Genomic DNA, 27497 nt, shown 5'->3' on the forward strand with positions numbered 1-27497 from the left:
CTTATCATATCTATCACATCTCACTTTCGTAAGTGGCCGTGAAGGGATTGACAACCCCTTTATTGCGTTGGTTGCGAGGATTTTATTTGTTTGTGTAGGTGCGAGGGACTCATGCGTGGCCTCCTACTGGATTGATACCTTGGTTCTCAAAAACTGAGGGAAATACTTACGCTGCTTTACTGCATCACCCTTTCCTCTTCAAGGGAAAACCAACGCAGTGCTCAAGAGGTAGCAAGAAGGATTTCTGGCGCCGTTGCCGGGGAGTCTACGCAAAATTCAACATACCAGGTACCCATCACAAACCCTTATCTCCCGCATTACATTATTTGCCATTTGCCTCTCGTTTTCCTCTCCCCCACTTCACCCTTGCCGTTTTATTCGCCCTCTCTTTTCCGTTCGCCTCTTTTTCTTTGCTTGCTTCTTGTTTGCTCGTGTGTTGGATTGCTTGCTTGTCACGATCGCTCAAGATAATACTAAATTGTGTGACTTTACCAATACCAACAACAATGATTTTCTTAGCACTCCGATTGCTCCTCTTACCGATACTGAATCTTGTGAAATTAATGCTGCTTTGTTGAATCTTGTCATGAAAGATCAATTCGCCGGCCTTCCTAGTGAAGATGCCGCTACCCATCTAAATAGCTTCGTTGATTTGTGTGATATGCAAAAGAAGAAAGATGTGGACAATGATATTGTTAAATTGAAGCTATTTCCTTTTTCGCTTAGAGATCGTGCTAAAGCTTGGTTTTCGTCTTTGCCTAAAAATAGTATTGATTCTTGGAATAAGTGCAAAGATGCTTTTATCTCTAAGTATTTTCCTCCCGCTAAGATCATCTCTCTTAGAAACGATATTATGAATTTTAAGCAACTTGATCATGAACATGTTGCACAAGCTTGGGAGAGGATGAAATTAATGATACGTAATTGCCCTACACATGGTTTGAATTTATGGATGATTATACAAAAAATTTATGCCGGATTGAATTTTGCTTCTAGAAATCTTTTAGATTCGGCCGCGGGAGGCACTTTTATGGAAATCACTTTAGGAGAAGCTACTAAACTCCTAGATAATATTATGGTTAATTATTCTCAATGGCACACCGAAAGATCTACTAATAAAAAAGTGCATGCGATAGAAGAAATTAATGTTTTGAGTGGAAAGATGGATGAACTTATGAAATTATTTGCTACTAAAGTGTTTCTTCTGATCCTAATGATATGCCTTTGTCTACTTTGATTGAGAATAATAATGAATCTATGGATGTGAATTTTGTTGGTAGGAATAATTTTGGTAACAACGCGTATAGAGGAAACTTTAATCCTAGGCCGTATCCTAGTAATTCCTCTAATAATTATGGTAATTCCTACAACAATTCTTATGGAAATTTTAATAAGATGCCCTCTGAATTTGAGACTAGTGTTAAGGAGTTTATGAATTCGCAAAAGAATTTCAATGCTTTGCTTGAAGAAAAATTGCTTAAAGTTGATGAATTGGCTAGGAACGTTGATAGAATTTCTCTTGATGTTGATTCTTTGAAACTTAGATCTATTCCACCTAAGCATGATATCAATGAGTCTCTCAAGGCCATGAGAATTTCCATTGACGAGTGCAAAGAAAGAACCGCTAGGATGCGTGCTAAGAAAGATTGTTTTGTGAAAGCGTGTTCTTCTAGTTTCTATGAAAATAAAGATGAAGATCTAAAAGTTATTGATGTGTCCCCTATTAAATCTTTGTTTTGCAATATGAATCTTGATAATGATGGACTGAATATGATCCACCTTTACCTAGAAGGCGTTCCAAAAATTCGGAGTTTTTAGATCTTGATGCAAAAATTGGTAAAAGTGGGATTGAAGAGATCAAAACTCTAGATATTAATGAACCCACTATCTTGGATTTCAAGGAATTTAATTATGATAATTGCTCTTTGATAGATTGTATTTCCTTGTTGCAATCCGTGCTAAATTCTCCACATGCTTATAGTCAAAATAAAGCCTTTACCAAACATATCGTTGATGCTTTGATGCAATCTTATGAAGAAAAACTTGAGTTGGAAGTTTCTATCCCTAGAAAACTTTATGATGAGTGGGAACCTACTATTAAAATTAAAATTAAAGATCATGAATGCTATGCTTTGTGTGATTTGGGTGCTAGTGTTTCCACGATTCCAAAGACTTTGTGTGATTTGCTAGGTTTCCGTGATTTTGATGATTGTTCTTTAAACTTGCACCTTGCGGATTCCACTATTAAGAAACCTATGGGAAGAATTAATGATGTTCTTATTGTTGCAAATAGGAACTATGTGCCCGTAGATTTTATTGTTCTTGATATAGATTGCAATCCTTCATGTCCTATTATTCTTGGTAGACCTTTCCTTAGAACGATTGGTGCAATTATTGATATGAAGGAAGGAATATTAGATTCCAATTTCCGTTAAGGAAAGGCATGGAACACTTCCCTAGAAAGAAAATAAAATTACCTTATGAATCTATTATGAGAGCCACTTATGGATTGCCTACCAAAGATGGCAATACCTAGATCTATCCTTGCTATTATGCCTAGCTAGGGGCGTTAAACGATAGCGCTTGTTGGGAGGCAACCCAATTTTCTTTTTAGTTTTTTTGCTTTTTGCTTCTGTTTAGGAATAAATATTTGATCTAGCCTCTGGTTAGATTTGTTTTTATGTTTTAATTAGTGTTTGTGCCAAGTTTAACCTATAGGATCTTCTTGGATGATAGTTATTTGATCTTGCTGAAAATTCCAGAAACTTTCTGTTCACGAAAACAATTGTTAAAAATCACCAGAACGTGATAAAATATTGATTCCAATTGCAGCAGATCAATAAACAAATTGTCTAGATCTTCCTATTTTGGTAGATTTTTTGGAATTCCAGAAGTTTGCGTTAGTTACAGATTACTACAGACTGTTCTGTTTTTGACAGATTCTGTTTTTCGTGTGTTGTTTGCTTATTTTGATGAATCTATGGCTAGTAAAATAGTTTATAAACCATAGAGAAGTTGGAATACAGTAGGTTTAACACCAATATAAATAAATAATGAGTTCATTACAGTACCTTGAAGTGGTGTTTTGTTTTCTTTCGCTAACGGAGCTCACGAGATTTTTTGCTGAGTTTTGTGTTGTGAAGTTTTCAAGTTTTGGGTGAAAGATTTGATGGATTATGGAACAAGGAGTGGCGAGAGCCTAAGCTTGGGGATGCCCATGGCACCCCAAGATAATCTAAGGACACCAAAAAGCCAAAGCTTGGGGATGCCCCGGAAGGCATCCCCTCTTTCGTCTACTTCCATCGGTAACTTTACTTGGAGCTATATTTTTATTCACCACATGACATGTGTTTTGCTTGGAGCGTCTTGTATTATTTGATTCTTTGTTTTTTAGTTTACCACAATCATCCTTGCTGTACACACATTTTGAGAGAGTCACACATAAATTGGAACTTATTAGAATACTCTCTGTGCTTCACTTATATTTTTTGACCTATATAGTTTTGCACTAGTGCTTCACTTATATCTTTTAGAGCACGGCGGTGGATTTGTTTTATAGAAACTATTGATCTCCCATGCTTCACTTATATTATTTTGAGAGTCTTAAAACAGCATGGCAATTTGCTTTAATTATAATATCATGATAAATTTGATGCTTGATAATTGTTTTGAGATATAAAGGTGGTAATATCATAGTTGTGCTAGTTGAGTAATTGTGAAATTGAAAAATACTTGTGTTGGAGTTTGTGATTCCCGTAGCATGCACGTATGGTGAACCGTTATGTAACGAAGTCGGAGCATGAGGTATTTATTGATTGTCATCCTTTGTGTGGCGGTCGAGATCGCGCGATGGTTAACTCCTACCAACCCTTCCCCTAGGAGCATGAGTTCTTTATGACTAATGTGAGTCCATGGATTATACGCACACTTACCTTTCCGCAATTTTCTAGCCTCTTCGGTACTGTGCATTGCCCTTTCTCACCTTGAGAGTTGGTGCAAACTTCGCCGGTGCATCCAAACCCCGTGATATGATACGCTCTATCACACATAAACCTCCTTATATCTTCCTCAAAATAGCCACCATACCTACCTATTATGGCATTTCCATAGCCATTCCGAGATATATTGCCATGCAACTTTCCATCGTTTCGCTTATCATGACACGCTCCATCATTGTCATATTGCTTTGCATGATCATGTAGTTGACATTGTATTTGTGGCAAAGCCACCATTCATAATTCTTTCATACATGTCGCTCTTGATTCATTGCATATCCCGGTACACCGCCGGAGGCATCCACATAGAGTCATATTTTGTTCTAAGTATTGAGTTGTAATTCATGAGTTGTAAGTAAATAAAAGTGTGATGATCATCATTATTAGAGCATTGTCCCAAGTGAGGAAAGGATGATGGAGACTATGATTCCCCCACAAGTCGGGATGAGACTCAGACTAAATAAATAAATAAATAAATAAATAAGAGGCCATAAAAAGAAAGAGAAAAGGCCCAAATAAAAAATAAAAATGAGAGAAAAAGAGAGAAGGGACAATGTTAATATCCTTTTACCACACTTGTGCTTCAAAGTAGCACCGTGATCTTCATGATAGAGAGTCTCTCATTTTGTCGCTTTCATATACTAGTGGGAAATTTCATTATAGAACTTGGCTTGTATATTCCAATGATGGGCTTCCTCAAATGCCCGAGGTCTTCATGAGCAAGCAAGTTGGATGCACACCCACTTAGTTTCTTTTGTTTGAGCTTTCATACACTTATAGCTCTAGGTGCATCCGTTGCATGGCAATCCCTACTCCTTGCATTGACATCAATTGATGGGCATCTCCATAGCCCGTTGATTAGCCTCGTTGATGTGAGACTTTCTCCTTTTTTGTCTTCCCAGATAACCCCTATCATTATACCTTATTCCACCATAGTGCTATATCCATGGCTTGCGCTCATGTATTGCGTAAAAGTTGAAAAGGCTGAAGCGCGTTAAAAAGTATGAACCAATTGCTTGGCTAAAACCGGGGCTGTACATGATATGAATATTTTGTGTGGGGAAGATGGAGCATAGCTAGACTATATGATTTTGTAGGGATAACTTGCTTTGGCTATGTTATTTTGATAAGACATAATTGCTTGGTTAGCATGCTTGAAGTATTATTGTTTTTATGTCAACATTAAACTTTTATCTTGAATCATATCAAATCTGAACATTCGTGCCACAATAAGAAGAATTACATTGAAATTTGCTAAGTAGCATTCCACATCAAAAATTCTGTTTTTATCATTTACCTACTCGAGGACGAGCAGGAATTAAGCTTGGGGATGCTTGATACGTATCTATAATTTTTTATTGTTCCATGCTATATTATATTCTGTTTTGGATGTTTAATGGACTTTACTATACACTTTTATATTATTTTTGGACTAACCTATTAACCGGAGGCCCAGCCCAGAATTGCTGTTTTTTTTGCCTATTTCAGAGTTTCGCGGAAAAAGAATATCAAACGGAGTCCAAACGGAATGAAACCTTCGGGAACGTGATTTTTGGAACAAACGTGATCCAGAGGACTTGGACCCTACGTCAAGAAAGCAATCAGGAGGGCACGAGATAGGGGGGCGCCTACCCCCCTGGGCGCGCCCTCCACCCTCGTGGGGCCCATGTTGCTCCACCGACGTACTTCTTCCTCCTATATATACCTACGTACCCCCAAACTAACAGATACGGAGCCAAAAACCTAATTCCACCGCCGCAACCTTCTGTACTCGTGAGATCCCATCTTGGGGCCTTTTCCGGAGCTCCGCCGGAGGGGGCATTGATCACGGAGGGCTTCTACATCAACACCATAGCCTCTCCGATGATGTGTGAGTAGTTTACCTCAGACCTTCGGGTCCATAGTTATTAGCTAGATGGCTTCTTCTCTCTCTTTGGTTCTCAATACAAAGTTCTCCACGATTCTCGTGGAGGTCTATTCGATGTAATCTTCTTTTGCGGTGTGTTTGTTGAAACTGATGAATTGTGGGTTTATGATCAAGTTTATCTATGAACAATATTTGAATCTTTTCTAAATTCTTTTATGTATGATTGGTTATCTTTGCAAGTCTCTTCGAATTATCAGTTTGGTTTGGCCTACTAGATTGATCTTTCTTGCAATGGGAGAAGTGCTTAGCTTTGGGTTCAATCTTGCGGTGTCCTTTCCCAGTGACAGCAGGGGCAGCAAGGCATGTATTGTATTGTTGCCATCGAGGAGAACAAGATGGGGTTTATATCATATTGCATGAGTTTATCCCTCTACATCATGTCATCTTACTTAAAGCGTTACTCTGTTCTTTTGAACTTAATACTCTAGATGCATGCTGGATAGCAGTCGATGTGTGGAGTAATAGTAGTAGATGCAGGCAGGAGTCGGTCTACTTGTCGCGGACGTGATGCCTATATACATGATCATACCTAGATATTCTCATAACTATGCTCAATTCTGTCAATTGCTCAACAGTAATTTGTTCACCCACCGTAATACTTATGCTCTCGAGAGAAGCCACTAGTGAAACCTATGGCCCCTGGGTCTATTTTCCATCATATTAATCTTCCAACACTTAGCTATTTTTATTGCCTTTTATTTTACTTTGCATCTTTATCATAAAAATACCAAAAATATTATCTTATCATATCTATCACATCTCACTTTCGTAAGTGGCCGTGAAGGGATTGACAACCCCTTTATTGCGTTGGTTGCGAGGATTTTATTTGTTTGTGTAGGTGCGAGGGACTCATGCGTGGCCTCCTACTGGATTGATACCTTGGTTCTCAAAAACTGAGGGAAATACTTACGCTCCTTTACTGCATCACCCTTTCCTCTTCAAGGGAAAACCAACGCAGTGCTCAAGAGGTAGCACCCCCCCCCCCAAGCCCAATCCGAATTGGGTGAGGGGGCCGGCCCCCCTTTCCTTTCTCCTTCCCCCTCTTCCTTCTATTCCTAGTGGGACTAGGAAAGGGGGAGTCCTACTCCCACTAGGAGGAGGACTCCTCCCCCCTTGGCGCGCCTAGAGAGGCCGGCCGGGCTCCCCCTCTCTCCTTTATATACGTGGGGAGGGGGCACCCTAGAACACACAAGTTGACATTGTTTAGCCCTGTGCGGTGCCCCCCTCCACAGATTTCCACCTCGGTCATATCGTTGTAGTGCTTAGGCGAAGCCCTGCGTCGGTAACTTCATCAACACCGTCAACACGCCGTCGTGCTGACGGAACTCTCCCTCAACCTCAGCTGGATCAAGAGTTCGAGGGACGTCACCGAGCTGAACGTGTGCAGATCGTGGAGGTGCCGTACTTTCGATACTAGTATCGGTTGGATCGCGAAGACGTTCGACTACATCAACCGCGTCACTTGACGCTTCCGCTTACGGTCTACGAGGGTACGTGGACAACACTCTTGCGCTCGTTGCTATGCATCACATAGATCTTGCGTGTGCATAGGATTTTTTTTGAAATTACTGCATTCCCCAATAGTGGCATCCGAGCCAGGTTTATGCGTAGATGTTATATGCACGAGTAGAACACAAATGAGTTGTGGGCGATAATAGTCATACTGCTTACCAGCATGTCATACTTTGATTCGGCGGTATTGTTGGATGAAGCGGTCCGGACCGACATTACGCGTACGCTTACGCAAGACTGGTTCTACCGACGTGCTTCGCACACAGGTGGCTGGCGGGTGTCAGTTTCTCCAACTTTAATTGAATCGAGTGTGGCTACGCCCGGTCCTTGTTGAAGGTTAAAATAGCACACTTGACGAACAATCGTTGTGGTTTTGATGCGTAGGTAAGAACGGTTCTTGCTCAGCCCGTATGTCACATCCCTAGTTCTGGTATGCTCTGGGCTAGCTAGTCATGTGTTGCATCATGTTTAAATTGCATTTAAACTTGAAATTGGGATTGATCCAAACCCTAGCACAAATGAATCCAACTAGGTTCAAATCAAAATCATTTTCAATGAACCCAAAATGCCTTTGGAAAAGTTCATCATTTTTGAATTGGTCTAGAACCTCTGGCAAAAATGATGAACATATTTCTAGGTTATATCTGGATTATTGAATTAATCCCTAAATATTTGCATTTGGACATTAAGATACTATAAATATTTTTACATGTCCAATTAATTCTAAAAGTACTTGAGGGCTGTTGGAAATAATTTAACAAGTGCCCACAATTATTTTCAGCATTTTATCAAATGGTTTAGTATTTTTTACTAAATCAAAACATACAAAGAAAATAGAAAAAAACAGAAAGGCAGAGAGGAGAGAAACCTCACCTGGGCTTACCTGGCGGCCCAAGTGGCCGGCCCAGCCCACCACCGCAGCCCCTCTGTCGCCTTCCTCCTCGTGCCAGTAGGCAGGGGCGTGTGCCCGGCGCGCGCAGCCACACGCCGGCCACCTCCTCCCTGCCTGGCTGCCTCCTCCTCCCCCTGGACGTCTCTCGCAGCGCCACGCCACCCCCTGGAACTCTCTCACTCTTTCCCGACCTCCTCCCCCTCCTCTACTCTCTCTCCCTCTCTGCCCGAGTGGAGCTCGTCGTCGCCGACGTCGTTTCCCACGGCCACCATGCTCCCCTCGCCTCGCCGACGCGCCAGGAAGCCCCGCCTCGTCCCCCTCTTCCTCCTCACCAAGAAGGAAGTCGCCGGAAGCCCTGGATGCTGCCAGCTCCGTCGTTCCCCTCCTCGGCCACCGAGGATCGCCGCCGTCGATTTGCCGCCGTCTCCGCCTCCCCGAGCTCGCTGAGACCGTCTCCGACCCCGCTGTGAGCTCCACCTTCTTTTCCCCTGCTCCCCATGCCCGTACGCACCCTCTAGCCGCCAGAGTCACCGGAGCCGTGAGCTCCCCGCCGCCGGCCATGTCGCCACCGCAGCCACACCTACGGAAACCCACAACTGAGCACGCCACCGTGGTCAGTGCGTCCCCAGGAGACGAACACGACCAACCCCGGCCCCTGCCGTGCACCGTAGCCCCCTAGCCGCTCGAGGCCGAGCTCCGGCCGCCGCCTCGCTCGCCACAGTTGCCGCTACCGGCCACCCCAGTCGCATCCGCAGCCACCGCTGGACGCGCCGCGTCGCGGCCGTTCCAACGAGACCAGCCGCGCGCCCTCCCGACGCCGGAGTTGGCCGGACGGCGAACGCCGTCATGCTCCGGTTATCGCCGGCACTAACCCGCTGACGTGGCACCATCATTAGGGCCTAATTACTAGTTAGTTAACCCCCTAACCCACTGACACTTTTAGTTAGTATTAGTTTAACACTAATTAACTTAGGTTAGTTAGTTAGTCACTGACATGTGGACCCCACACATCAGGTTTGACCTGGACGGCGCCTGTTGACCTGCTGAGGTCGGCATGACGCAACGCTGACGCGGTAATAGATTTTCTGGACTTATTCTTATTCAGGAAATTCCAGAAAATAGTGCTAACTTCTAAAAATCATAGAAAATAATCTATAGCTCAGAATGAAAAGATTTATATATGAAAAATGATCAAAAAATATAATCTATCCATCTGTACTGGTTTCATGCATGTTAGAGCAACCTAACCTTGCTGTTTAGATGAAACAAGATAATGCACTTATATGAGTTCATATTTTGAGTTTGCATTTGAATCGTTGATTCAAATGAACTCAAACCACCCTGTTCAAATCTGCATTAGCCAAAACACACTCATTTTGCCATGTCATGATCATGCATCATATTGTGCATTGCATTGATTGTGTTCTTCCTTGTTTGCCGGTAATTGTCCCCTCTCACTAGACGTGGTTTCGACGATGAGATCGATGACACTAATGAAGAGCTATACTATCTTCAGAAGTGCCAGGCAAGCAAACCCCCTTGTTCATTCTGATACAATCCCAATCTCTCGCTCCTGCTCTCTTTTACTGCATTAGGACAACAACGTTTCAACGGTTACATGCTGCGGTAGTTGAACCCCTTTCCTCTGCATGACCTGTCATTGCCACAGTAAATAGATGAAACCCACTAGCATGAGTAGGAGTTGTTTGAGCCCTGATGTGCCTACTCATTCATGCTTGTTTGTCATGCCTGCTATTGCTTAGAGTTGAGTCAGGTCTAATTCATCGGAAATGAATTGGAATGTGGTGAACATGTCCTACTGTTGAGAGCTAAGTGTGTGAACACGATTTGGTAAAGGTAGCGGTGAGAGGCCATGTAGGAGTACATGGTGGGTTGTCTCATTGAAGTCGTCCTTAGGAACTGAGTTCTGTGTTTGTGATCCATGAACAGCTACTACCACGCATTGGAATGCTTAAGTGCCCCTATCGACTTATTAATCAACATGATCTCTGTCCAGGAGTTGCAACTAGTTTCTGGTGTTTGTAGGTAGTGTTAGTAGTCTACCAAGTGGCAACCGGTACAGGTGGGCTTGGAACAGACTAGGCACCGTGGCCGGGTATACCAAGCGCCGCCCGTTTGGTGGGCTTGGAACCCTGTACACATCGTTTGGGGCCGTGAGCGACACCCCGGCCGGATCTCCTTGCGGATGGAACCTGAATAGGCGATAAACCTGGACTAGACTTGTGTGGTTAGTCAGGTCGTGGCCGTCTCCCTCGCCAGGCTTCCGCTTGAAGGTTGCCGAGATACACGACATGTACATGGTGGTAAGTGGCGAGAGCGTGTGTGAAGAAGTACACCCCTGCAGGGTTAACATCATCTATTCGAATAGTCGTGTCCGTGGAAAAGGACTTCTGGGTTGCCTATACAGTTCATAGACAAGTGAAAGTGGATACTCTAAAATGCGCAAGATAAGCGTGAGTGCTATGGATGGCGTCTCGTAGGTAGACAGGAGCGGATCCATAGTGGTGTATTGAATGGTGAATATGTGGACTCATGTGCGCCACCTCAAAAGAGTTACTTGTAGTCGTAGTTTAGGATAGCCACCGAGTCAAAGCTGGCTTGCTGCAGTTAAACTCCACCACCCCCTTTGTTGATGCCGATGCATATGTAGCTAGTTCTGATGTAAGTCTTGCTGGGTACATTTGTACTCACGTTTGCCTATTTTATGTTTTGCAGAGAGACGTCAGTCTTGCTAGTAGTTCCGTGTGGACTTTGACGTTTAGCTTGATACCTCAGCTACGATCTTGTGCCCTCGGCAGGATCTGGTAGATAGTCGGGCTTCTCAGCCTTTTTCATTTGTAGATGTCTGTACTCGGACATGTTAAGCTTCCGCATGTGCTCTGAATGTTGGGTCATGAGACCCATGTTTGTAATATCTCGCTCCTCGAAGCCTAATGAATGAATACTTTGAGTCGTAGAGTTTTGTTGTGATGCCATGTTGTATTTACACATATCGAGCATATTGTGTGCATGATTGAAATGCTTGGTATGTGTGGGATCCGACAACCTAGTTGTTTATCCTTGGTAGCCTCTCTTATGGGGAAATGTAGTCTTGTGCTTCCATGAGCCGTAGTAGTCCGCTACAGCCCGGTTCACCGGAGTCCTGCTAGCCTAGCACTACTGCTCCGGAACAGTTGACTGGCCGGCATGTGATTCACTTCGTTCCTGTGTCTGTCCCTTTGGGGAAATGTCACGCGGTGACATCCGGAGTCCTGCCTAGCCTGCTACAGCCCGGTTCACCAGAGTCCTGTTAGCCCAGTGCTACAGCCCGGATTCGCACGCTGCTGACCGACATGCTCGATGTTGATTCATGTATGCATGTCCCTGTAAGTTAGTGCCACTTTGTGTTCACGACTAGTCATGTCGGCCCGGGTTCTCTGTCATATGGATGCTAGCGACACTATCATATATGTGAGCCAAAAGACGCAAACGGTCACGGGCCATGGTAAGGCGACACCCGTGGGAATACCGTGCGTGAGGCCGCAAAGTGATATGAGGTGTTACCGGCTAGATCGATGTGACTTGGAATCGGGGTCCTGACACCGTAGCAGCCACGTAAAACTTGCAACAACAAAGTAGAGGACGTCTAACTTGTTTTTGCAGGGCATGTTGTGATGTGATATGGTCAAGACATGATGCTAAATTTTATTATATGAGATGATCATGTTTTGTAACGGAGTTATCGGCAACTGGCAGGAGCCATATGGTTGTTGCTTTATTGTATGCAATGCAATCGCCTTGTAATTGTTTTTACTTTATCACTAAGCGGTAGCGATAGTCGTAGAAACAATAGTTGGCGAGGCGACAACGATGCTACGATGGAGATCAAGGTATCGCGCCGGTGACGATGGTGATCATGACGGTGCTTTGGAGATGGATATCAAAGGCACAAGATGATGATGGCCATATCATATCACTTATATTGATTGCATCTGATGTTTATCCTTTATGCATCTTATTTTGCTTTGATTGACGGTAGCATTATAAGATGATCTCTCACTAAATTTCAAGGTACAAGTGTTCTCCCTGAGTATGCACCATTGCGAAAGTTCGTCGTGCCAAGACACCACGTGATGATCGGGTGTGATTAGCTCTACGTTCACATACAAAGGGTGCAAGCCAGTTTTGCACCCGCAGAATACTCAGGTTAAACTTGACGAGCCTAGCATATGCAGATATGGCCTCGGAACACTGAGACCGAAAGGTCGAGCGTGAATCATATAGTAGATATGATCAACATAGTGATGTTCACCATTGAAAACTACTCCATCTCACGTGATGATCGGACATGGTTTAGTTGATTTGGATCACGTGATCACTTATATGATTAGAGAGATGTCTATCTAAGTGGGAGTTCGTAAGTAATATGATTAATTGAACTTTAATTTATCATGAACTTAGTACCTGATAGTATTTTTGCATGTCTATGTTGTTGTAGATCTATGGCCCGTGCTACTGTTCCTTTGAATTTCAATGTGTTCCTTGAGAAAGCTAAGTTGAAAGATGATGGTAGCAATTACACGGACTGGGTCCGTAACTTGAGGATTATCCTCATTGCTGCACAGAAGAATTACGTCCTGTAAGCACCGCTAGGTGCAAGACCCGCTGCAGGAGCAACACCGGACGTTGTGAACGTCTGGCAGAGCAAAGTTGATGACTACTCGATAGTTTAGTGTGCCATGCTTTACGGCTTAGAACCGGGACTTCAACGACGTTTTGAACGTCATGGAGCATATGAGATGTTCCAGGAGTTGAAGTTAATATTTCAAGCAAATGCCCGGATTGAGAGATATGAAGTCTCCAATAAGTTCTATAGCTGCAAGATGGAGGAGAATAGTTCTGTCAGTGAACATATACTCAAAATGTCTGGGTATAACAACCACTTGAGTCAGTTGGTAGTTAATCTTCCTGATGATAGTGTCATTGACAGAATTCTTCAATCACTGCCACCAAGCTACAAGAGCTTCGTGATGAACTATAATATGCAAGGGATGAACAAGAAAATTCCCGAGCTCTTCGCGATGCTAAAGGCTGCGGAGGTAGAAATCAAGAAGGAGCATCAAGTGTTGATGGTCAACAAGAACACCAGTTTCAACAAAAAGGGTAAAGGGAAGAAGGGGAACTTCAAGAAGAACGGCAAGCAAGTTGCTGCTCAAGTGAAGAAACCCAAGTTTGGACCTAAGCCCGAGACTGAGTGCTTCTACTGCAAAGGGACTGGTCACTGGAAGCGGAACTGTCCCAAGTATTTGGCGGATAAGAAGGATGGCAAGGTGAACAAAGGTATATGTGATATACATGTTATTGATGTGTACCTTACTAATGCTCGCAGTAGTGAGTGGGTATTTGATACTGGTTCTGTTGCTAATATTTGCAACTCGAAACAGGGACTACGGATTAAGCGAAGATTGGCTAAGGACGAGGTGACGATGCGCGTGGGAAATGGTTCCAAAGTCGATGTGATCGCCGTCGGCACACTACCTCTACATCTACCTTCGGGATTAGTTTTAGACCTGAATAATTGTTATTTTGTGCCAGCGTTAAGCATGAACATTATATCTAGATCTTGTTTGATGCGAGACGGTTATTCATTTAAATCCGAGAATAATGGTTGTTCTATTTATATGAGTAATATCTTTTATGGTCATACACCCTTGAAGAGTGGTCTATTTTTGTTGAATCTCGATAGTAGTAACACACATATTCATAATATTGAAGCCAAAAGATGCATAGTTGATAATGATAGTGCAACTTATTTGTGGCACTGCCGTTTGGGTCATATTGGTGTAAAGCGCATGAAGAAACTCCATTCTGATGGACTTTTGGAATCACTTGATTATGAATCGCTTGGTACTTGTGAACCATGCCTCATGGGCAAAATGACTAAAACTCCGTTCTCCGGAACAATGGAGCGAGCAATAGATTTGTTGGAAATCATACATACTGATGTATGTGGTCCGATGAATATTGAGGCTCGCGGTGGGTATCATTATTTTCTCACCTTCACAGATGATTTGAGTAGATATGGGTATATCTACTTGATGAAACATAAGTCTGAAAATTTGAAAAGTACAAAGAATTTCAGAGTGAAGTGGAAAATCATCGTAACAAGAAAACAAAGTTTCTACGATCTAATCATGGAGGAGAATATTTGAGTTAGGAGTTTGGTCTTCATTTGAAACAATGCGGAATAGTTTCGCAACTCACGCCACCCGGAACACCACAACGTAATGGTGTGTCCGAACGTCGTAACCGCACTTTATTAGATATGGTGTGATCTATGATGTCTCTTACTGATTTACCGCTATCGTTTTGGGGTTATGCTTTAGAGACGGCTGCATTGACGTTAAATAGGGCACCATCTAAATCCGTTGAGACGACACCTTATGAACTGTAGTTTGGCAAGAAACCCAAGTTGTCGTTTCTTAAAGTTTGGGGCTGCGATGCTTATGTGAAAAAGCTTCAACCTGATAAGCCCGAACCCAAATCGGAGAAATGTGTCTTCATAGGATACCCAAAGGAGACTGTTGGGTACACCTTCTATCACAGATCCAAAGGCAAGACATTCATTGCTAAGAATGGATTCTTTCTAGAGAAGGAGTTTCTCTCGAAAGAAGTGAGTGGGAGGAAAGTAGAACTTGATGAGGTAACGGTACCTGCTACCTTATTGGAAACTAGTTCATCACAGAAATCAGTTCATGTGATCCCTACACCAATTAGTGAGGAAGCTAATGATAAAGATCATGAAACTTTAGATCAAGTTACTACCGAACCTCGTAGGTCAACCAGAGTAAGATCCGCACCAGAGTGGTACGGTAATCCTATTCTGGAGGTCATGTTAGTTGACCATGACGAACCTACAAACTATGAGGAAGCGATGATGAGCCCAGATTCCGCGAAATGGTTTGAGGCCATGAAATCTGAGATGGGATCCATGTATGAGAACAAAGTGTGGACTCTGGTTGACTTACCCGATGATTGGCAAGCCATCGAGAATAAATGGACCTTCAAGAAGAAGACTGACGCTAACGGTAATGTTACTGTCTAAAAAGCTCGACTTGTTGCAAAAGTTTTTCGGCAAGTTCAAGGAGTTGACTACGATGAGACCTTCTCTCCCGTAGCGATGCATAAGTCAATCCAAATCATGTTAGCAATTGCTGCATTTTATGATTATGAAATTTGGCAAATGGATGTAAAGACTGCATTCCTGAATGGATTTCTGGAAGAAGAGTTGTATATGATGCAACCCGAAGGTTTTATCAATCCAAAGGATGCTAACAAAGTGTGCAAGCTCCAGCGATCCATATGGACTGGTGCAAGCATCTCAGAGTTGGAATAAACGCTTTGATAGTGTGATCAAAGCATATGGTTTTATACAGACTTTTGGAGAAGCCTGTATTTACAAGAAATTGAGTGGGAGCTCTGTAGCATTTCTAATATTATATGTGGATGACATATTGTTGATTGGAAATGATATAGAATTTCTGGATAGCATAAAAGGATACTTGAACAAGAGTTTTCAATGAAAGACCTCGGTGAAGCTGCTTATATATTGGGCATCAAGATCTATAGAGATAGATCGAGACGCTTAATTGGACTTTCACAAAGCACATACCTTGATAAAGTTTTGAAGAAATTCAAAATGGATCAAGCACAGAAAGGGTTCTTGCATGTGTTACAAGGTGTGAAGTTGAGTCAGACTCAATTCCCGACCACTGCAGAAGATAGAGAGAAAATGAAAGTTGTTCCCTATGCTTCAGCCATAGGCTCTATCATGTATGCAATGTTATGTACCAAACCTGATGTGTGCCTTGCTATTAGTTTAGCAGGGAGGTACCAAAGTAATCCAGGAGTGGATCACTGGACAACGGTCAAGAATATCCTGAAATACCTGAAAAGGACTAAGGATATGTTTCTCGTGTATGGAGGTAACAAAGAGCTCGTCATAAATGGTTACGCCGATGCAAGCTTTGACACTGATCCGGATGACTCTAAGTCACAAACCGGATACGTATTTATATTGAACGGTGGAGCTGTCAGTTGGTGCAGTTCTAAGCAAAGCGTTGTGGCGGGATCTACGTGTGAAGCGGAGTACATAGCTGCTTCGGAAGCAGCAAATGAAGGAGTCTGGATGAAAGAGTTCATATCCGATCTAGGTGTCATACCTAGTGCATCGGGTCCAATGAAATCTTTTGTGACAATACTGGTGCAATTGCCTTGGCAAAAGAATCCAGATTTCACAAGAGAACCAAGCACATCAAGAGACGCTTCAATTCCATCCGCGATCAAGTCAAGGAGGGAGACATAGAGATTTGCAAGATACATACGGATCTGAATGTTGCAGACCAGTTGACTAAGCCCCTCTCACGAGCAAAACATGATCAGCACCAAGACTCCATGCGTGTTAGAATCATTACTGTGTAATCTAGATTACTGACTCTAGTGCAAGTGGGAGACTGAAGGAAATATGCCCTAGAGGCAATAATAAAGTTGTTATTTATATTTCCTTATATCATGGTAAATGTTTATTATTCATGCTAGAATAGTATTAACCGGAAACTTAGTACATGTGTGAATACATAGAAAAACAGACTGTCACTAGTATGCCTCTACTTGACTAGCTCGTTAATCAAAGATGGTTAAATTTCCTAACCATAGACATGAGTTGTCATTTGATGAACAGGATCACATCATTAGAGAATGATGTGATTGACTTGACCCATTCCGTTAGCTTAGCACTTGATCGTTTAGTATGTTGCTATTGCTTTCTTCATGACTTATACATGTTCCTATGACTATGAGATTATGCAACTCCCGAATACCGGAGGAACACTTTGTGTGCTATCAAATGTCACAACGTAACTGGGTGATTATAAAGATGCTCTACGGGTGTCTCTGATGGTGTTTGTTGAGTTGGCATAGATCGAGATTAGGATTTGTCACTCTGATTGTCTGAGAGGTATCTCTGGGCCCTCTCGGTAATGCATATCACTATAAGCCTTCCAAGCAATGTGACTAATGAGTTAGTTACAGGATGAAGCATTACGGAACGAGTAAAGAGACTTGCCGGTAACAAGATTGAACTAGGTATTGAGATACCGACGATCGAATCTCGTGCAAGTAACATACCGATGACAAAAGGAACAACGTATGTTGTTATGCGGTTTGACCGATAAAGATCTTCGTAGAATATGTGGGAGCCAATATGAGCATCCAGGTTCCGCTATTGGTTATTGACCGGAGACGTGTCTCGGTCATGTCTACATTGTTCTCGAACCCGTACGGTCCGCACGCTTAACGTTCGATGATGATCGGTATTATGAGTTTATGTGTTTTGATGTACCGAAGGTAGTTCGGAGTCCCGGATATGATCACGGACATGACGACGAGTCACGGAATGGTCGAGACATAAAGATCGATATATTGGAAGGCTATGTTTGGACATCGGAATGGTTTCGGATGAGTTCGGGCATTTACCAGAGTACCGGAACCCCCCCCCCCCGGGGAGCATATGGGCCTTAATGGGCCTTAGTGGGAGAGGAGAGAAGGCAGCCTAGGAGGCCCCCCCCCCCCAAGCCCAATCCGAATTGGGTGAGGGGGCCGGCCCCCCCTTTCCTTTCTCCTTGCCCCTCTTCCTTCTATTCCTAGTGGGACTAGGAAAGGGGGAGTCCTACTCCCACTAGGAGGAGGACTCCTCCCCCCTTGGCACGCCTAGAGAGGCCGGCCGGCCTCCCCCCTCCCTCCTTTATATACGTGGGGAGGGGGGCACCCTAGAACACACAAGTTGACATTGTTTAGCCGTGTGCGGTGCCCCCCTTCACAGATTTCCACCTCAGTCATATCGTTGTAGTGCTTAGGCGAAGCCCTGCATCGGTAACTTCATCAACACCATCACCACGCCGCCGTGCTGACGAAACTCTCCCTCGACCTCAGCTGGATCAAGAGTTCGAGGGACGTCACCGAGCTGAACGTGTGCAAATCGCGGAGGTGCCGTACTTTCGGTACTAGGATCGGTTGGATCGCGAAGACGTTCGACTACATCAACCGCGTCACTTGACGCTTCCGCTTACGATCTACGTTCCCCAACAACAATTGCTTCATACGTTGAACTCGAGGTATGAAACAAGAAATCCTAGTTACTAACTTTTTGAAAGCATTTGAGTGGGCACGTCGGCGTTTTAACACCTGGTCTGCTCATTCATCTGGAACAACTCTATATCTTCGGCTCCAACTAGTAGTCAGATAACATAATACACATATGTGCAGAAATATTTTTAGCAGTCCTGGCTAAGAACGTGCAGACAACAACACCAGAGGATCGATGTTTAGTGAGTGCCATGCAGAGTGAATATCATCAGAGAATGGATGTTTTATTCCTTCAAGTTAGTAAATTCGCCCACGAACATGAAACCGTGTGTATTAGCATCCTTTAAGTCACAGCAAGTTACTACAGCAAAATAGCCAGTAAAGTCACTAGGCCACCCATAAGTACCCATAAGTGAAGAAAGCGTTTCGATTTTTTCTGCCAAAGCCGCGATCGGGTTTGATTCTTTTACATAGAGATACGCTAAATATTCCTTCACACAAGGGAACAACGTTCGATACCTGGTTCTATCGATTTTTTCTCTCCCTTAGCGTGCACATCCACCTCCCGCGTTCATGGGTCGGCCCATGTGTGGGGCGTGCCCCCCCCCCCCCCTCGCTTATTTGCCTTTTCTTTCATTGTTTCGACTTTTGTTTTTCCTTCTTTAAATTAATTCAGGATTTCCCAAAAAATCACAGAGTTGCGAGTTTGGAAAAAAATGTTTGCGAAATCATAAAATGTAAGTGCATTCAAGAAATGTTCGGGCAATCATAAAAAGTTCACGGATTCAAAAAATGTTGGTGATTTTAAAAAATTGCACGCATATTATAAAAAAAAACTCATGATTTTGAAAAATATATTCAGAAAATAAAAAATATTCATTATTTTGAAAAAATGATCGTGTATACAAACATATTCGTAAATTTGAAAACATTTCCATGAAATTCTATAACATGTTCATAAAAATTCAAAAAAAACATCAACTTTGAAATTTGTTCCCCAATTTCAAAAATAGTTCATCGATTCAAAAAATGTTCGTGAATTCGAAAACTGTTCATTCATTTCACAAAATGTTCGTCTAAACAAAATAAATGTTCATGAGTTTCAAAAAAAAATCGCAAATTTCAACAATATGCTTGTTGATTCAGAAAAATGTTTGCTAATTCAAAAGATTCCAAAAAAGTGATCACGAATTCGGAAAATGTTCATGATTTCATAAAATGTTCAGGACTTTGTACAAAACTTTCATGAATTTGAAAAAAGTTTATGATTTCAGAAAATTTCTTGATTTCAAAAGAATATTGAATTCCAAAAAAGTTTAGGTTTTCAAAAAATGTGCAAGAATTTGAAAGATGCTCGCAAAATGAGAAATTAAAATTTTAAAATAAAAGGAAAGCAACAGGAAAAATAAAAATAAAAAGGAAAATAGAACTTGAAAAAAACCTTAAACGAAAAAAGAAAATTAAAAGAAAAGGAAAAAATTTACAATTTCAAAAGATATTCAATATTTAAGAAAGTATTGAATTCCAAAAATGTTTAGGATTTCAAAAAATATTCACAAATTTGAAAAATGTTCACAAATTGAAAAAGTAAAATTCAGAAAAGAAAAGGAAAGGGAAAATGAAAAATAAAAAGAGAAGAAAAGAAAACAGAACTTGAAAATAAACTTAAACAAAAAAAGGAAAATTTAACAGAAAAAGGGAAACAAAAAAGAAAAGGCTAAATGTAAAATAATAATAATAAAACCATAACAAAAAAGGTTCATTTCCCAAAACCGGTGTACGTAAACTGCTGACACGAGGTTTATGTAAACGAGTGGCTCAATGTTGATTTCCATATTGTTTGAAATTGCGCTCATAAAGATTTGCTTTAAGTATATCATGTGGTCTATTTTAGTAGTTCTCCATAAGATAGCTCTAGAATTTGGGCGGCTAAGTCTTTTATGTCTAGGATTTAATTAGTTTTTGGAAAGTATTTATATATCTAGGCGTTGGGAGTAGTTTGTGGTCGACGAGATTAGTTTCACGTGGACATCGCGGCCATCAACAGTGACGGTGAGGAAAAAAAATACAAGTGCCTACATTGTGGTCCACCGTGTTAACACTGAAGACGCTCGTATGTCTGGGTATTGAGCCATACTTATTGGCTAGGACATAATATTTTTGTCTCCCGTTGCAACGCACGGACATGTTTGCTAGTCAATAATTCAAGTTACAAACCAGATGCCCACAAAATCTGTAAAATATCTGCATTATAGAAACATTGAATCGTCACCTAGATGGTTTAGAACTACAAAGTACTCGTATTTATTTTTTGGGTAAAATTAAAATTCCATGATGTCAAACTTTTTTAGAACAACATTGTAGCTTCAGTTCCAACCATTAGTCTGGTCACAAAATATATTTACAAAAAATTATCACAGAATACACAGATATGCCCAGGGAAAACTGAGAAATAGCAGGCCAAGGCTAAGGTCATGCAGACAACATAGCATCCTTTGGCTCTTGGTGTCAAACTCTTAGTTCCTAAATTTTCTCACAAACATAAAACAATAGAAATTCAGACATAAGTAACTGAAGTTACAAAACAGATACCTTCAGATAAAAACGCTTGATTATTATCCAGATGGTTTAGAACTACAAAGCTTTTTTGTGACATTCTGGTGATCACCTTTATGGAAAAGAGGAAGCTCAGGCCCAAACTTAGGCGGGCATATATAGCAAACAAAGAAACTTCTCAGTCGATGAGTTCTACATACAGCCGGTTTGGATGGCGGTCAAATAATATGATAGGTGTGTAGGCACAATGTCCTATTTTTCCGATTGTGGTTATTTGTTTGATTTCTACTATTTGTTTGGCTACTTGAGATGTTACTCATACTTTGAGACTCGATGCTTTCTAATAAATGGTTGTGTGCATCACTTGATGCCGAGGCCGGGAGTAATCCTCCTTTTCAAAAAAAATATATTTGTGCTCACTCTAGATTATGCGTATAAATAAACATATTGAATTTAAATTAAATTGTCGACTTTGCTACAGTACAAATGCTTGTGGGGGTGGACAATTCCGACTATGTGTTGGGGTGTGTGGGTCCCATGTTTTTTCCTTTATCTTCTAGGACCTTCCCGCATTTCTTGATCTCTCCAGGTTTGCTCACCATTTCTTCCTCTGTCATCTCCATGACCTGATAGCACTGTTGTTCATTGTGCACTCGTCATCACTCTTGCACTGGCCATTCTGCCCTCACCCCCCTAATGTCACCTCCACCAACGAGCAAGATGTTGTTACATCCACTGTTTGTCCTCGAGCGCCATCGTAGACCCTACATGAGAGCCTTTATGATGCCTCCACTATGTGTGGCCATGATGCCTTCCTATGTGGGATATCGTTGTCCCAGCCCCTCGCGTCGCTGCAGTTATTCCTCTCGAGATGTTGAAGTGCTCTTAATGTCGCAATAGGGAGGTGGAGTTGGGGTTGGAATTAGTGTTTTCCCCTCATTTTTATGATACAATTTATTGTCTTGGTAAATCAAACGTGAGTGTGCCTGAAGTCGAAACTTGGATCCAAGAATAAATTTTAAACCTAAGATTATTATTGGTGCTTGAAGTTATGGCTTTGCAAGCTGAATAGTGTTAAAAGTTAGTTGAAATCTTGGGAGTTCTTTGGTTGGAAGTTATGGATCAAAAAGTATGTTCGAAGTAAGTTGAAATCTTGGAGTTCCGATTGAAACCTCTAACTCAACAAGTTGAAACATGTTGACAATATTGTTAAAATATGGGTGTTATACCGAATCAGAGACAGTCAGCGACACCAGGCATATGCTTGATGGCAAGTGCAACGATCGGTTCCTACGTTGAACACGAGGAAGGAAGGAAGAATTCCTGGTTACTAACTTTAGTTGGCAAGCATTTGAGTAGGCACGTCGGCGTTTTAACACCTGACTTGACAATTTATCTCGAACAACTCTGTAGTCAGATAACAGCATACACATATGTGCAACAGGCCAAGGCTAAGGTCGTGCAGACAACAGAACCAGAGGATGGATGTTTGATCCTCCAAGTTTAGTGAGTGCCTTGCAGAGTGAATATCATCAGAGGATGCATGTTCTTATCCTTTAAGTTCGTAAGTGGGCTCAAGAACATAGCGTCCTTCAAATCACAGCAAGTTACTAAAGCAAAATAGCCACTAAGCAAATGTATACCATATCAGTAACTCAAGTTACAGACCATATGCCCACAAAATCTGTAAAATACCTGCAAATCTGTAAATTACAAGAGCCAAAGGGTGGTTTAGAACTACAAAGTACTTGTAATTTTATTTTATTTTGGTTAAAAATAATATTCCATGATGTCAAACTCGTTTAGAACAACATTGTGGCTTCAGTTCCAACCATTAGTCTGGTCACAAAACATATTTACAAAAAATTATCACAGAATACACGGATATGCAGCCGAAAAACTGAGAAATAGCAGGCCGAGGCTAAGGTCATGGAAACAACATAGCATCCTTTGGCTCTTGGTGTCAAACTCTTAGTTCCTAAATTCACTCACAAACATAAAACAATAGAAACTCGTTTAGAGCAACAGCTTCAGTTCCAACCACCAATCAAGTCACAAAGTATATTTACAAAAAAATATCACAGAATACACAGATATACCCAGGGAAAACTGAGAAATTCAGACATAGGTAACTGAAGTTAGAAAACAGATACCTTCAGATAAAAACGCTTGATTATTATCCGGATGGTTTAGAACTACAAAGCTTTTGTGTGACATTCTGGTGATCACCTTTATGAAAAAGAGGAAGCCCAGGCCCAAACTTAAGCGGGCATATTATATAGCAAACAAAGAAACTTCTCAGTATTTCTCGCTATGTAAATACTACTATTATGTACACCACTAATAACCATTTCACGGCGCTACCAAACTGATGCTCTGCTCAAGCAAAACCAGAACTATATATCTGAAGTGATGCATCACTGGATTATTAAGCTACGGTTTTCCGCAATGTCGTCGAGCCAGGTGACAAGCTGCTGCGACATCGGCCTTGACTTGGGGGCAGCGGTTACGCAGAGGCACGCAATCTCAAGCACCCTCAGCAGCTCGCCTTCATTCGCCTTGTCATGCACATTCGGGTGAAAAACCTCAGTCTCCCTGTCCTCTTTCCTCATCTGAAGCACCCACGACACGACGTCCCTGCTCCCCTTGGGCCTGCACATGTCCACAGGCCTCCGGCCGGTGAGCAGCTCCAGCAGCACGATGCCGAAGCTGTAGATGTCGCCCTTGTAAGTCGCGATGGGCGACTGGGCATACTCTGGAGGAATGTAGCCCAGGGTCCCAACGACATCCGTGGTGACGTGGGTGTCGTACGCGCAGACAAGCCTCGCCAGTCCGAAATCTGCCAGGTGAGCTTCAAAGTTCTCATCCAGGAGGATGTTGCTTGACTTGATGTCTCGGTGCAGTATGTGTGGCTCACATGACATGTGCAGGTATGCCAACCCCCTTGCCGAACCCTGTGCTATCCGCAGCCGCTTCTGCCAATCCAGCAGCGCACCGCTATCCGTCCTCTCGTGAAGCCAGTAATCCAAGCTGCCATTCTCCATGTATGAGTAGATCAGCAGCCTGTCGTTGCCGATCTTGCAGTACCCCTGCAGCAACACAAGGTTCTCATGCTGGGCCCTTGAAAGTGTCTCCACCTCGGCCTGAAACTCCCTCTCGATCTGAGAGTAGTCGCCTGAAAGGCGCTTGATCGCAACCCTCCGCCCATCCGGCAGCGTTGATTTGTAGACGAGGCCAAAACCACCACATCCAACTATGTATGCTTGATCAAAGTGGTTCGTGGACTTCAAGATGTCCTCGATGCTGAGATCTTTATTGTTCTGGAATAGCAGCACCAAGCTTGAGTTAGCAGACCCTGAGGAGGAGTCTTCAGCATTAGCAACCGCCTTTGGATTGCACTCGTGCATTCTTGAACGGACAACCCTTGCCAAAATCACATAAGTAATCCACAAGACAAAGATAACCCCGACTGCAGTTCCTACTCCAACTGCAGCAAGGCTGGCTTTGCTCTTCTTACGGTGTGCTGCTTCCACAACTCGAGCCTTCTCGGAGCAGGAGGCATTCCGAAGGAGGCAGAGCGCAGGATTGCCCAGAAAGCCTTCATTCGCGAATGTCAAAAACTGGCCCCCGGTTGGGATATCTCCAGTCAAATTATTGTATGACACATCAAAGTCGGAGAGGAAATTGAGCTTTGTCAGAGATGACGGTATGCTCCCACTGAGATCATTGTGAGCCAACTTCAACTTTTCCAAGCTCGACATGTCTGACAACTCATCGGGAATTCGCCCCGAGAAGTTGTTCCAGCTGAGGTCCAGTACATGAAGCTTCACAAGATGACCAAATCCCGGCAATACCGGCCCAGCAAGCAAGTTGTTGGAGAGGGACAGTGATGCCGGGAAGCTGCTGGCTTGGTTGTACTGCAAACCCTTGCCTGTTGAATTCTTCTTGATAAATAAGGGGATGTACTCTGTCGACGCCCGCTCACTCGAGCCATTACTTGAAATCAGACCCTTCATCCGTGTAAAGCTCTCAGGGAGTTCCCCGGTGAACGAATTGTTTGACAGATCAATGTAGAAGAGATTGTTCAGGCTGCCCAGCCATGGGGGGATGTTACCATGCAGCTTGTTCCACGAAATGTCCAGCACACTGAGGTTCTCAAGGGTCTGCAGCCAAGGGGGGATTGTGCCGGTGAGCGCGCAGTTCGCCAGGACAAGCACCTCCATGCTCTTGAAGCCTTTGATGCCATCCATCGGCATCATCTCCTCCCCATGGAAATTGTTGGTGAGCACCAAGCTGGTCAGTTTGGGCAGGTCCTGCAAGACTTGCAGTGCCGATGACAGGTTCGTGAAGCCGTTGCCTGTCAGCGACAGGTACAACAGTGAGCTCAAATTCTTGAAGCTCTCCGGTATCTCCCCATCAAGCTTGTTCTTAGCAAGGTTCAGCGTCTTCAGCTCGGTGCACCGGGCGAGGCCCGGAGGTATATTACCACTCAGCCTATTTGACCCAGCATCGAAAGTGTTCAGCCTTGGCAGCAAGGTGAAGTTGAGTGTGATCTCACCGGAGAGCGAATTGTTCCTTATGCTGACCACTGTCAGCATCGGACAGCTTGACAGTGAACCAGGCAATGTGCCATTGAAGCCATTGGTTGCCAAGTTTAAGGACTCCAGCTTCCTCAACCTCCCAAACACATCAGGGATGAAGCCGGTGAATTTGTTATATGACAAGTCAATCTGCACAAGCTGCGACAGGTTACCGAGGTTGTCGAGGTCACCGGAGAGGTTGTTGTCCTGTAAGCTTAGCCTCTGCAGTTCAGGCATCGTGTACAGGTCACCCGGGAGGCTCCCCGCGAGGCCATTGCCGTCGAGAGAGAGCTCGGAGAGCGCCTCGCACCGGCTGAAGCCAGCCGGGACGTCGCCAGAGAGTGCGTTCCCCGAGAACCGCGGGACCGTCAGGTTCTGCGCGGCGCCGCAGAGCGCAGTGGTGTTGATGCTGCCGGAGAAGCGGTTGCCGGAGATGTCGAGCACCGTCAGGTTCGCCGCGCCGGGGAACGCAGGGTGCGGCCCCGCGAACTCGTTGAAGGAGACGTTCACCACCTCAATCGCCGGGAACCCGCCGGCGGCGCCGCCGCTTGGCGGGAACGTGCCGGAGAGGGCGTTGGCGCTGAGGTCGAGCACCCGCAGCCCGGGGAGCAGACCGAGCCCCGCCGGCGCCTGGCCGCGGAACGAGTTCCGGGAGAGGTTCAGCGCGGCGAGGCGGCCGAGGGAGGCGACGGAGGGGGAGATGACGCCGCGGAGGCTGCGGTTGGAGAGATCCAGCCCAACCACCCTCCCGAGGTCGCAGGAGACGCCCGTCCAGGAGCAGCACGACCCGCCGTCGCCGGCGCCCCACCCGACCAGCCCGGCGCTGGCATCCTTCCCCTCCAGGCCGTCGGAGAAGGCCCGGAGCGCCTCCAGGTCAGCATCGCACGTCTGGTTCAGGGCGTGGGCGCCGCGGACGCGGAGCAGGACGACGGCGACGAGCAGGAAGCCGAGCAGGCCGCAGCGGGCCCCCATCACCGGCGAGCGGCGGCGGCGGCGTGACTGCGAAAGCCGGCTTCTTTCCAGAAGAGCATGAAAATCCGCTAGCCCACGGCGAGCAATTCTCCGCCCAAACCCCACACCGCCACCTTGCGCCGCCGCCCGGCCGGATGAATCAGCGCCGCAAGAACGCACAGATGGCAAACACTCCTCAGCAACGAGAGGAAGGGGGGAAACTCCAATCCCAACGAGCAGAGCTCGGTGGCGGAAGCTTGAGGGCGGCGGGGCGGCGGAGATCTGTCCTGTCCAGTCCACCTCGCGCGGAAACAAATCGCGAGATTTCCGTGAGAGCGGCGGAAAGAGGGCGAGGGCGAGGGGTCGGAGGGGTGGGAGGACACGTGAAGAAGGCGAGGTGGGGCGGGGGAAAGTCAGAGGGGCGGAGGGGGGAAAGGGACGGGCACTCTGCCACTCTGTGGTCTGTGCGGTTTTGACTCCGATGCGCGCAGTCAGTGCGGGCTGGATTCGCCTATCTCACTCGCGTCGCTGTCTCCCCCACGTTGAACTTTCCCGTGCGCCCGTCACCGTCGTCGTCGTCGTCTCCGTCTCCGTCACCGCATGCAGCGGCGATTAATAATAATAAAAGGCGGACAGAAACCAGTGGAGGAAATGTGATGGGGTGGCGCCGGGCCGGAAAATTGAGTGGGCTGGATAGGGAGTGGTCGGAGTCGAGGGGCGGCCGGTGAGGGGGACGGCTGGTGGTGGTGGTGTGGTGGTGGGGCAAGTGGTGGATAAGCGGCTTGCGTGCATGGTCAGTGCGTTTGTGGTCGTGCCATGCAGTTTTGGTGGCCTAAATGTTCAGTTTGTCTAATTCACATCCAGATGTTTTTTAAGGATGTCAGATCTGTTCCCACAAATATATAATTCTGCAACAAGAAACAAAAAAAACTAGGACAAAA

The 27497-nt window shown here is 44.2% G+C and overlaps 1 protein-coding gene across 1 annotated transcript; it reads right to left on the minus strand.

The window, feature by feature from the left end:
• Positions 1-23179: 23179 nt before the first annotated feature.
• LOC123055138 (phytosulfokine receptor 1) lies at positions 23180-26998 on the minus strand. The gene has a single exon (XM_044479081.1). It carries the CDS (start codon positions 26575-26577, stop codon positions 23443-23445), a length of 3135 nt encoding a protein of 1044 aa, XP_044335016.1. The 5' UTR covers positions 26578-26998; the 3' UTR covers positions 23180-23442.
• Between the last annotated feature and the right edge of the window lie 499 nt (positions 26999-27497).

Source organism: Triticum aestivum, chromosome 2D, assembly GCF_018294505.1.
Source record: "Triticum aestivum cultivar Chinese Spring chromosome 2D, IWGSC CS RefSeq v2.1, whole genome shotgun sequence".
Classification (NCBI taxonomy): domain Eukaryota; kingdom Viridiplantae; phylum Streptophyta; class Magnoliopsida; order Poales; family Poaceae; genus Triticum; species Triticum aestivum.